This window comes from Oreochromis aureus, linkage group 19, assembly GCF_013358895.1.
Source record: "Oreochromis aureus strain Israel breed Guangdong linkage group 19, ZZ_aureus, whole genome shotgun sequence".
In the NCBI taxonomy this organism is placed as follows: domain Eukaryota; kingdom Metazoa; phylum Chordata; class Actinopteri; order Cichliformes; family Cichlidae; genus Oreochromis; species Oreochromis aureus.
Window position 1 is genome coordinate 9,672,641 of NC_052960.1, and position 13,098 is coordinate 9,685,738.

General features: G+C 39.9%; 1 protein-coding gene across 1 annotated transcript in view; it reads right to left on the reverse strand.

The window, feature by feature from the left end:
- Positions 1-13,098, reverse strand: part of galnt16 (UDP-N-acetyl-alpha-D-galactosamine:polypeptide N-acetylgalactosaminyltransferase 16) — a 37,064-nt gene that overhangs the window by 2,638 nt on the left and 21,328 nt on the right. The window contains exons 6-14 of the mRNA XM_031736962.2: positions 12,554-12,675; positions 7,288-7,375; positions 6,837-6,921; positions 5,896-5,999; positions 5,008-5,134; positions 4,333-4,425; positions 3,543-3,626; positions 1,658-1,784; positions 996-1,112 (exon numbers count right to left, since the gene is read on the reverse strand). Coding sequence (XP_031592822.1) covers positions 996-1,112; positions 1,658-1,784; positions 3,543-3,626; positions 4,333-4,425; positions 5,008-5,134; positions 5,896-5,999; positions 6,837-6,921; positions 7,288-7,375; positions 12,554-12,675 — 947 coding nt within the window. The remainder of the gene's footprint in view (positions 1-995; positions 1,113-1,657; positions 1,785-3,542; positions 3,627-4,332; positions 4,426-5,007; positions 5,135-5,895; positions 6,000-6,836; positions 6,922-7,287; positions 7,376-12,553; positions 12,676-13,098) is intronic.

Consider the following 13,098-nt stretch of genomic DNA (forward strand, 5'->3'; position numbering starts at 1 on the left):
AAATCATTTCAGACGGTTGTTTAATGTTGACGTTTATGTTTTTATAAAGGTTCCACTGTCACTTTATGCCTACAGTGTTAATTATCTTCTGTGCGGCAAAGTCAAAAACACAAGTATTATTTTTCTTTCTCGGGGATTAAAGCCTCAGGACAAAGAGCCCAAATGTCTCCCACAGCAATAACTGGTTTCTTGTTGATGGGCATCCTCCCAAAAGTACTCTCAAAGGACTTCGATGGGCCAGCTGAGAGATGAGAGGAAAGCCTGGCAAGAGTCCGGCACATGGTTTGAGTTAATAACTCCCTCTTCAGTGTTATAAATCACCGTGCAGCCAACTCCATTCCCCCCGGGATGCTAGCATTAAATAATCACAAAAAGGAGAACAAGGAAGGAACAGGGTGGGGTCTGAAGTTATGGGAGCATTTGTTCTACTGCATCTATAAAGTCAACTACTCTTATTTGGCAGGATCTGCAACAGTGCAAAAAGAACACTCAGATTGTCTCAGCCTCCTGGCATCATCAGCAGGCGGGCTGCTGAGCATCTGCGCTGAAACCACCTCTTATGTCCAAATCTTTTATGTTCGACTTCAGTTCTGCGAGTGGCACATCAAGCATGAACAGCTTGATGCCAAAAGTGAGGTAACCTTCTGGAAAACCTAAGACCTAATGTTAACGGTGACTGACAGCACAAGATTAAAGCATGTCCTGTTTCTTTTCTTAACCCTTAGTTAACACAAAGAGAATTGCACAGTGCGTGTGTTAAATGTGTGGACACCACCAAGCTAAAATAAATACACCCACCTATGTTATCCTTTAAAGCTATTACTATAAAGCTTTTTTTATTGATGAACGGTTAAAGTTTCCCTCACTGACTGCTAGCAGAGACTGTTCAATTTGCCATGACCGATCCACAGGCAATAGTAGGAAAAAAAAGCTTTAGTCCAGTTCTTTATGGCTCTGAAAATACAATTTGATCAGCTAACAGTATTTCCTCTTACCTGTCTCGGCTCTTTTGTATTGCAGGGCTCCATCTTGACCTTCGACCCTGCTGTGAAAGCAGAAATTGCCAGGCAAAGGTCCTGCTGCCGGATCAGCGGCTCTATTAACTCCCATCTCTGCAAAACACAGAAAATGTATGACTGCTATCATCTGAAGGAAGAATGTGAAATAGACCGGTGGTTCTTAAACTGTGGCGGTGGGCCCCACCGATACAGAGTGGTGCCACTACAGGAATGTTGTGGCGACCATGTTAAAAATATGGAGTAAAATTTAAATGTAGTCTTTAATAATGCGCTTTTCCAATTTGTTTACTAAACTGGGAACAATGACTTGTTTAGACACCTGTGCATCAGGCACTTTACTTCAGTGGGTACTGGATTTCCACTAACACACACACACACACACACACACACACACACACACACACACACACACACACACAAAACACACACAGGCACCTATATTAATATCTACCATTCACTGTTTACAAATTGGGCTGGTGAACAGCAGCGTATAATTTAAAAAGAGTTGCATTTCGCTGAGACGGCTTTAATAGAACTCAATTAGAACCAAAAATGAGAGCATGCAGGACAGAGTCTGATGTATTTCTAACAATAACTGTGAGCCACAATAAATCGCCCTCTAGCGGTAAAGTCCTGACCTGCGACTGTGGCCTGTTGGCTCCGAGGCCCCTACACTCTGCCAGCCCGAGGCCGTCGGTCCCACGGGTCTCCAGACACAAACCGCCCTGTTTCAACACACTGGACACTGCTTCCTGCTCAGGGACCCTGTTGGGAGCCAAGAGAGAAGAGACAGGCGCAAAGCCAGTGAAAGGTCTTATTTCAACAATAAAGAACAGATGGATTAAACTGAGTAATTGAATTGCAACGCTAAGTAATGTGCATCATTGCAACATGTTCTGAAAACTATATACAATTACACTCTGAGAGAACAGACTTTTTTGGAGCAGACACAGCTGAAGTGGCGAGGGAGTAGATTGAGAAAAAAAGCTTGTGAGATACAAGCTGATAACCCACTCAGAGGTTCCCACCCAGATCATTTATATTTAGATGACTGGCTCTGAACTTCGGGGTAATGGCACCTCGAGGGGTTTCGAGATTACTTCAGGGGAAAAAAAAAAGTTTTATCTTAAAGGAAACAGAGCTTGAATGTTATTTCTGCTTCACCGGAGCCTCTTCCAGAGATCAATCAGAAATAAACATAGGTGAAAACATGATGAGAACATTTCCATTTGTTGGATTCTAATGGTGTTTGGAAAAGTCTTTGTCTCTCTTGCATAACAGATAATTCAAAACAGATACTAAAATGTGATCCACAACAACTTCTATGATGCACTGCATAAATAATGTACATCTCCACTGAAAAATGGATGTTCCCTGTGGAGAGTCCGACACTATGACTCAGTTTTCATATCCATCTGCTGATGGGAAAAGCTTTTTTTCTATGATAGCCATACATATGACCTCACACATGTGAGCAAAAAGAATACTAGTTTTCACACTAGATATTTTCCAGTCATTGCCAATTGAATCTGAACTTTATAAGTGCAGAAATGCAGAAAATCTTGTGCCAGTTAATCTTTTTATATCAACCCCTTTAAGTGTAAGTACAGTAATTAATGAAGCTTATGCATAAGTTCAATAAGGGACATCTGTAATCACTCAGCTGTCTGCTTCCTAAGTGTTTGGCTCCTAGTCTATTCTTTACATCACTTCAATTTCTCCACACTGTCAAACTCAATACTAACATGATTACTCATTTTACATTGTGGGCCAAGTACAACCTTCTTTGATGTTACACAGACTGGGCCAAAGAAACTACCATTTCTGTCAACCTAACTATACCTTAACTGCTCATTGTGAAAAAAAAAAGAAGACATTTCTATTGTAGGTAGTGAAAAAAACAAGGATTCTTCTGTCATCTAATAGTTTATTGATTACTTCATTACTTTGGTGTAGTATAAATAACCACAGGGGAGGTTTTTATTATTAGGAAAAGTTGTAAAAGTACAAAGTTTAAGTCTTGTGTTTGACACTCCTGCTCTAGTCCAATCATTTTCTTTCCTGCTTCCTGTGAGCCAATTAGCTTCCATTCTATCTACTTTAAATCTCTTCTGTCATTCTGTCTTTCAGGCTCTCATTTGTGCAACCTGTCTTCTTCCCATCTCTGCCTCACCCGGGTCACTCAGAGCCCCGTCGAAGCCTCCATCTTCATGCTCACCACCACTAGAGTCTACTAGACTCCGGGGCTCCTGTCCTAATTCCTGTCACTGATAGGATTCCATTCTACCTTGATGGATCATCGGCATCTAATTACCAAACAGCTACACTGAATTCTGTGTCTCAGTAAATTGTGTTCAGTTTTTCCAAATGATTCCTCCTTACTGAAATATTTTTCTGAATGTGATAAAAAAATGTTGGGAATGGCACTTTAATTTTTTGTGTTCCAATGCTGTGCCATTGAGGGAGAATTAAACCGCTTTAAAATGAATGCTCGCCGCTTAGCTTGAACGTTAACCTCGTTACCTCAGCTCGGGATAGACGTTCTCCATGTACCAGCGGAAAGGTTTGCAATTCAGCTTCCGTCGCAGCGCCAGACGGTCTGTGACACTGCAAGACCAGATAAGCATTTAGGGACAGAGAGAAGTAATGCAGAGAGAACACATAAAAAAAGATAAGGAGGAGAGAATGAGAAAGAAAGTGTGTATTTAACCTCGTGAACCTACCATCAACAGCTTACGGAGTATGAATTACAGACTCAGCTAACACAGGTTTTCTTTAAAGTGTTAAACCAGTGTGTGTGGGTGTTTTATTTACTCAGTTTTTTGGGTTTTTTTGCTTCTTACTTCTTATGTCTTTGCATTTTTACAGGTGTTGGGCCTTTTATACAATAGGAACGGAACTTGCAGGTCCAACAGAAGATGATCAGTGTTTAAACTTCATTTATTGCTTTGGTAATCTTTAAAATAAGCAGAAATGTTCTGGTTTCATCTATCAAATGTAAGGGTTTGCTGTCTTAACTGGGCCACCTTGGATTGAGTAACATCATCACAGGCATTTTAAAATTATTTTAACAGAACATACAAATCCCCTGAATAATCTGGAATTAAAATAAATAAATGTTAGTTGAAGTCTCAGTGCATGCAAATTTAAAAAATGGCATGCAAAGCATCTTTTTAATGCTTGCGTATAAAACTTGGTACCTTATAAACACCTCAGAAACTCAGGAGACACAGAATCATATTGTTAAATTAAAGCAAACTTGTATCTGTATGATACAAACAGATACGGGAGAGGAGGATGGCAGCAGACAAACCTGCCAAAGGCTTTCCCCTGAGCCGACGGCCTCGCAGAGTAGTAGTACTGTTTATACTCATCCATCCACACTTCAGCGGCCCGGCGGGTGTTCCTGCATGGACAGAGACACAACACCTGCTCAGACACGGTAATGATAGCGCTGCCAGCATTCCTGCAGCCAGCTTTAATGACAGTGCTATGCTTCTGGAGCCTTCATACGTCAGCTATTCACTGCAGCTCCGCTACAGATATTATTGTGCTTTGAGATCTTACGTTTTATGTGCATTTTCAACTAGTAATGTTGGGTTTGATTCATAAAAAGCAACATTATCTAAAGAGTCTGTCAGCAACAGCACATTATGGGTAATTATACAACAGTTCAAAACTTGCTGCTTTAGTCTTCCCAGACAGAGCCAGATATTTGTGAGTATCTCCACCTTTACTAAGTATTAAGAACAATAATGTAAAATAAGGAGCTTTGTGGATGCTTTCATAGTTCTCTTACACGCTCATCTCTCACTGGCACTTGGGTCAAGATGTGTGAAAAGTGTGAGTTTGCCTGGCGAAGCATTTAACTTCACACTGAGTGGAGCTGAATCATGTGACATTTGAGATTTTAGGGCGAACAACAAGCGAGACGTCCTTCTGTTGTTTCTGTGTTAATAACTGTCATCAGTCAGATCAGCCTACTCACTTAATGTAGGTAAGAGCGTTGCCCTCTGGGAAATCGTACGGGTGCCGCTTCCTGAACACGTGACCCACGCGGCTGCAGGGAAGAATCTCCAGACTTCCTCCGCACAGCCACACCCGGAAAGAAAGCTCTGCAAAAGGAAAGATGCAGTGGTTGAGTCCAAAAATGCAGGCATACCACTGAAGACGTGCCTGTCATTTTGTCAATCTCTCCTAGAATTAATGCCCTGATGTGTATCATTCCAGTATCAGCGTAGTACGCCTGCTACTGTTTCCTGTAGCAGATGGCTGTTAGCTGTAAATCATCAGAATGAAAGCAGTCATAGCGGATCATTCAAATTCCAGGGACATATTTAGCATTTTGGAGATGCCGGACCTTTCCAGCATTCAAAAGAGGAAGGCATGCAGACTTAACACATGAAATCATTTTATGGGAAACAGTATGCTACAGTAAGCGTATTTTACAAAATACGCTTACTGTAGCACTAAACTGACACAAACATTATTTTCTTTAATATGTAATTGAATTACTTGCTAGAAAACCTTGTAAACACAGGGCTCAGTTTTTATTTTACACTGAATGAGAAAATTATTCATAAACATTATGACTTTTATTTTGCTAAGTACATGTGCTAACTCTGATCCTCCTACTATCCTGCTCCTAGCCAACATTAGGTAATCGTAAATGTCATCAATTAACATAAACTTGTTAGGAATCCTTCATCTTAAATAAAGTTGGGAATATTTACATTGTTAGAGTCTGGTAAGTCTTTGCCAGCAGAGTAAGGCTTAGTTTTATTTAAAGACATTTGGTGTGGGATGAGTGTGGAGGATGATATGATAATAAAAGTCATCTGATTCAAGTAGGGTTAGAAATCATCGATGATCTCACCAAAGTTCTCCCCTCCCCAGATGTCCATGTGGGTGTCATACTGGCCGAGGTGGTTGAACCAACTCCTGTCCATGACGAAGATCCCACCAGCGATGACGGGAGTCCTGCAGAGTGGAGGAAGGGAAGGAGTTACAAAACTTCACTTGCTCGCTTATTCAGGCAGACCTCATCAGAATCACCAGAAGGGAATATTTTCCAGAAAGAAACAACAAATCAAAGGAGCTTAAAGTTGTATTTTGCTCAGCAGATGTTATGCATTAACTACTTTGCTGCAATTTGGACGTGTTTTAGGGGGAAAACACACCACAAAAAGACTGCAAATACCAACATAGAAAGGAGTGAGAGATGTCTCTCTATTTTAACTTTAGTAATCCAAGAACTAAAACTGACATATTAATCCATAATGTGTCATTCTCATACAATATACACTCTCTGGCCACTTTATTAGGCACATTTTGCTGGTACTGGGCTTGGATTCTATTTATTCCTCAGAGCTGCCTTAATTTTTTTTATGGCACAGATACTATAAGGTGCTGGAAACATTGCTCAGAGATTCTGGTCGATGTTGAAATGACAGCATTGCACAGTTGCGGCACATTTGCCATGATGTGACTCTCCTGTTCCACCACAGGCGGCTATTTGAGTACAGTGTCATCTTCAAGAAACCAGTCTGAGATGATTTGAGCTTTGTGACTTTGGGTTCATCTATCATGCTTAAAGTCACTGAAATCACCTTTCTTCCGACTTCTGATGCTTGGTTTGAACTTCAGTGGGTCATCTTGACCATCTAAATGCCTAAACGCACTGAGTTGCTTTCATATTGGTGGATTAGATACTGGCATTAGTGGCCTGTGAGGGTATAATGCACGTATAATGCATAAGGGAATGTTCCAGGTATGAGTCAAAGCATATTATCACACTAAATATCATTGTAGACATACCTTATTGCCTGAGTGGGATCACTTCTTGCCATCTTTTGCTCAATGGGAATCTGCTCCCACTTGAAGTGGAGACTCCAGTCAAATCCTGACAAAAAACCATGGGGGAAGCAAAAAGTCAGCTCTCATCTTCAAATTTATATTCCTGTTGTCTAGACCTGAGTCCAAAGCGGACAAGATGACAGATATTCTGGCTGGACTCAGTTGCATGATTTCACCTAATATATTGGCCTGAATTTAATATCAATCGTAGCCTTACATCTGTGGAAAAACTCTCTTCTATAAATCACTGCTTTTCAATAAAACAATGAAATATTTAAACCTCTTTGATTGTTCAGTCATAGGTATTGAATTCTGTCAGGAATCATGATGACATGTCACAAGGGTTTGTTAAACCTGCAGATCTCTGTGTGATCAACTACCACTGTGTATGATCTGTTTATTACACCCTGACCTCCTCTCAGGTCAGCAGAGGCAGCCAAGTAGGCAAAGTTATCCAGGCTGATGACGTCGATGATGGGGCTGACCACTCTTGTATGATCCTGCATGGGAGGAGAACACAATGACATATTATTATAAATTAATTCTATTGTTAAATATTTAAAGTCTTAAATACTATTTGTTTAATTTATTTCAACAAATCGAGATGGATTAAAGTTTTAAAAAATACTTGAAAAAACACTGATTTCCAGTTAAAGAATAAAACATATTTAAACCTTTGCATTTCTAACTTCAGGTTTTTCTTATAATTTCCAGCCTCTGATCACATGAAAATAAGAATAATGCTAAGAAATCAAATTAAATAAAGCAATAACATTTCATAAAAATGTATCCTTATTAGTAGAAAGAAACTATTTGTTTCAATCAAACAATTTTTCTGGAAGAACTCTGTGTGGTACTCTAAACTTGTGTCTGCATGTAAGCTCTGACTATTCTTTTGATGTGAATAATAACAAGCACATACTGATTACTTTTGAAGAACATCAGCTGAGTGTCCCTAACCTTCCCATTAAGCCCTCAAATCTGACTGTAAGCTGCAGATCCAACACAAACTCTAAAAGACCGAACTGTTGATTGGTTTGTGCATACTTGAGCGTATATGTGCTGCCTGCATCTGTCTGTGAATGGGTGCCTGTGTCCATGTAGTCAAACAGCTTATAGCTCGGGACAATCCAAATGAGTGTTTCCAATTAGAACCGTCCGTCTCTTTATCAGAGATTGAACCCGCTGTGAACTCTGTGCTTGTTGCGCCGAAGAGTGCGGGGGAAGAGCGAGTGTGAAAAGCCACTCTGCCAGAGAGCAATTTAAAAAGTGATGCTCTCAACAGCTTTAAGCAATGGACATTTATTGGGCTTTTAATGAGTCTCTGTGATTTGGTAATGCATAAAGTGGCTGCACTTCCAAAATCAATGTCACCTTTTTTCTGTCTTTGAATTTACGACACAGTACTCTGCCTGTGAAATAGTATTTGTTAACTGAAACAGGTGTGTATGTTATTCTGTTAAAATGTGCTATCAACATATTAACATCATGTCAGATGGTGCTACACAGCTATCCACCATAATTAGTGTGATAACCAGCTAGCCCTGTCCTGTCTCCTAATACCACTTTGTATTTCACAGAACCAAAAATGAGACGCAATAATACAAAAATGTGTCGTCGCGTCTGTTGTCAGTCCAAATATTTCTTTCATAATCTATGATTCTGATCTCTGTCAGTCATACTGAGGAATGGGCAGGTGACGAATTCACAATACGCTCTTGCCATTTGATATGTCAGGATCTCTGTTCCTTCACTTTATCATCCAGGATCAGTCTTTGAGTTATGAAACGACAATGCATGCTGGGGTAAAAGATTAAAATTAAAAACATGACTTTTCCTTCAGAGCATTACAATTATTCTTTATGATTTAATAATATAGTTAAAGGAACTGTGCCAGCGAAGATGAAAACAAGCAAGGTAAACTGACCACATAAGATTAGCCAGACAATTATTTGAATCATGTTCCCTTTACATTTGTCAGTGAGAAGCTCATTGCTGCACATTAGCAACATTTGAATTACGCTGTTACGCCTGCTGGTTTTAATTAACAAAGGAAAAGCATAATTAAGTTAAAACAGAGAAGATTATTATTCATCATTATTTCTGCCCCCAGAGGCTTTAATAAAACCAGGGTTGTGGTCTCTGGGACACTAGCAAATGCAAGGCGGGGTGTAGTTGAACTCTGGGGCTGGTAAATTATCACTGAGGCCAGCACTCTTGTGAACGTCAGACTAAAAGATTGTAATGCAAGCTGGATGAGTCACAGCTGCCCAAAGCCAGAGAAACACAAACAAGTTGTGCGCACACCCACAATGTGTCGAGTCTTGTGATTATAAACTGTGAGGTTTGCACTGAAGAAACATGATATGTAGCTTGACTTTATAGCTTGTAGCCTGATTTGTCCTGCATGCAGTTTCTGAATGGGTGCATGTTTTCTGGTGTACTTTCTAAAAAAACAGAAGACTTTTGTCCTTCAGCAAAATAAAGGCCTATTTTAATTCCTGCAGATAAACACTTAGTCTTCTTTTCAAGGAAGGCCAAGGGGACAGGGATATATGTATGGATATCAGTCTTTTTGTGACATTTACTACTTTTCTTGCCAAGAATTAAATTTGAAGCGCTCATGTCTTTCCGATTAATATCAGGGTATAGTCAGGAGATTCTAACCTCAGCTTAGCATGAAGGTTAAAGAAAAAAAGCTGGAAAAACTATTCAAATCCCAAAGAGAACATCTTAAGCACATCTTTGGGCAGAAAAAGGGTCAAACATGTAATCTACATGGATTTTATCCCTAGCTAGATGTTTTTTAGTCTTTATGTTTTAGCTTTCAATAATTAGCGGTTACAGATATTTCCACTGAACTCTTGGCAAGAAATTAGTCCGTCCTTTATCGGGGAAAGGACCACATATGGTAACTTAAATGGACATCAAAATTGGCCTCCCTATGTCTCTCTGTGACATAATTTAATCTGATTAATCAGCAGTAGCCCAGAGTTTTTCAAACTTGAGGAACTCCTCAATTGTGGTCATACAGTGTATAGTTGAAGAACTCTCCTAAAGGCTGAAATAGGTTTGATTTTGCATAATATCCAGATGTGGGAAGTTTTGCTGTTTTTTTGTTTTTTGTTTTTTGTTTTGTATATCCAGCTGTGTGGAATGGAGATTTAAGATGCACCCGGATGAAGTAGATGGAACTCAAACACAAAGTGGGCATTTAATGCAGCGGCTTAGTGTCCAGAGTTCAAAATCCAAAAATCCACAAGGAGCAAAGCCAGGGGATCCAAATATCAGAAATGACTAGGGAAACTAAGTCAGGAAAAAAAGGGAATACGTGGTTAGGAAACACACAGCTACATGGATGACATGACAAAAGTAGACTGAGACAACATATACACAGCTGATAATGAGGGAAGCACAAATAGGTGGGGACTATACACATTTAATCAAGACAATGAACAGGGGACGTAAACTAGACAAGATACAGAAAACCAAAGAGCTACCAGAGTAAAACAGGAAATAAGACGAAAATGAACAGGGAACTAAGATCAACTTGGGGAGCGGTGAAAGACAAAAGATAAAAGTCTTCAGCATAAAAGAAAGATCATACATGTGTCCTCATTAGGGATTTGTGTTGATGTGTGGCAGTGTAGCCTATACCTCCAACATGCACAAAAATTTGACCAACAACATGCAATTAATTTGCATGAATGTAATGTCTTTGATATGCTGCTTAGAGATGGTGTTGACTCTCAAAGCAGAGCCAGTGAGAACCCAATAAGAAAACTGATAAGGAACTGATGGGTAATTTCAATAGTGGAATCGGAATGATTAAATTCTTATCAATTCCCCTCCCTAGTAGCTAGTAAAAAGAACCGAATCCAAAGAGAATGCAAAATGCAAAACTCAAATGACATAATAACATATACAGAGGACACAGGTGAGAAGTAATAAATATAACACAAGGAACTTTGTTATGTTCTTTGAAGGTAGAAAAGCACACCACTGAAACAAATGTTATTGTCAACCTCACAGGTATACTGTAATTAGGTCAATAAGAAAATTTAATTCACTGGGTGCCAGTTTAGCTTGCTGGTTGGGCAGGAGCCCATATACTATACAGCTGAAATACAGGAGTCTCGGTTCAGGTTTGATTCTGACCCATAGCCCTTTACTGAGTGTCGCCCTGTGCTCTTTCCCGTCTTTCCTGTCTGCTCTGTGTTGTCACATAAAGGCAAAAATACCCCAAAAAGAAAATTCGAGATGCCAGATATCTTTTAAAGTAAAACAACAAGCCACAAGTTGAGAAAAGTAAAGAAAATCCATTGATTTTTCTTCTTTTCTCAACTCTTTTCTTGTACTGTAGCCTGGAGAAGCAAGCATGCTGCTAAAATGCCAAGCAGGAAGAAAATTAAGAAGCAGTGCATTGCTGACGAGGAAGAAACTGCAGGAGCTACATCACAGTGTCACACATTAGTACGAGTCATGAACATGAGAAAGGTGATTACTAAGAGAAATATGAAATGAAACAGCTCCTGCTGACTAGAGTCATTGGGACAGCCTGAGATTGGGATGGGGGGGGGATCAGCAGTTGTTCTAAAGCGTAAGCAGTCACAGTCACAGGATGCTAATAATGTCAGGGCAGGGAGGAGACAGTCACAGGTCGTTACTCATCAGCAGGTGATGAATTTCTTTCCGCAGCTATATCAATACACTCATTTCTTAGGAATTAAACATTCATCTCTGCACAAGATTTTGTGCCGCTGTGTATTTCCATTCTCTGTGCACCTCACTTGTGGGACTTTGTGAGAAAAAGAAAGCAGACTGGAACAGAAACAGTGAGTGCTTACAGCTGAAATGTCCCAGAAAGTTCACATGGAAATACCACCACAATTTTTAAAAATAAATAAATCCACCACATAATGAAGACTGGCTGGCATCGCATCATATTTTGAAGTGTAAAACACTCGCGGCCGGATGTGACAGTACTATAGTGCTCCTGATGGACGGCCTAATTATTTTTTTAAGAGGCAGTGAATCAGGAAAATCTGTCATTAACAAAGAGTGTTATTGATTTAAAGACTGTGCTGTAAGAATAAACGCAATCGCTGTGCACGGCGCCACAGCTGCTACACAAAGCAGCCAACTCAACCAAACCACTCCCTCATTATCCCATTCAGAGTTTCCTCTATAGCGGAGACTCAGTTGTGAGAAGCTAATTAGGATTTTGGTCACTCAGTAATCATCATTGTGTCTCATTAAAGTCAGCTCCCAAGTGTCACTGAACAATGTGTTTATCAAATAAGAAAAAATGAACCCGAATCAGGCGAGACAACTATATATAGCACAATTTAAATGCAGCGCACTATATGAAGTGATTTCATGCAAAGGACAGAGTGGAAAACAGACTGAGGAGGAAAAAGCCCACCAAACTTTTTCCAGCTGCAGCAGAGCAGTGTGTGACATCTGGTATAGTCTGACTTGAATCTTAGCTGAACAAATTGAGTGTTTATTTAACAACACGCAGTGCCAACATATTGCATCACAGTCAATAAAATCTACCACAGAGAAGAAAATAACTGTTCCACCTCCAAGCATATGCATGAGGCTGTGCGTGTGGATATGTGCAGCATGCATTTAAGTGTCTGATTAAGTGTGTGTGTGAGCCTGTGCGATTGTACCTCCTTAACTCTCTGTATCATAGGCTGCAGCCAGTCAGTGTTGACCTCACAGTGGCTGTCCAGAAAGGTCAAGATCGAAGCAGAGGCCATGTTGGCTCCTCGCACACGTGATCGGATCAGACCTGAAGGAAACACATGACACTGAAGTCTCAAACCACTCAGATGGTCACAGTTTTATTAAACTGATGCTGTTTAATGGAAGTGTTGTTTTCAAGACTCTGATCCTTGAAAGAAATCTCTGGAAATTACATTTTCTGGTGACATCTTGGGTCACTTTTAAAAATGCTCTATGTTGATTTAAGATGCCATAGTCATTTTTTTGTCAACCGTAACTATTCTTCAGTCTGTGGACAGCTATTAATCACTCTAGTAGCTGTTCCGAATGAGCTTTGGGAGAATCTGCAAAAATCTGTATCTTTGAAACCGAGATGGTTATAATTACAAACTCCTTTGTTTCCTCCTCATGTCATCATGTTCTGGATGATCCTCACTCACAAGGTCATGACATTTACATCTAAAATAGCTGTATCAAACTGATGAAAAAT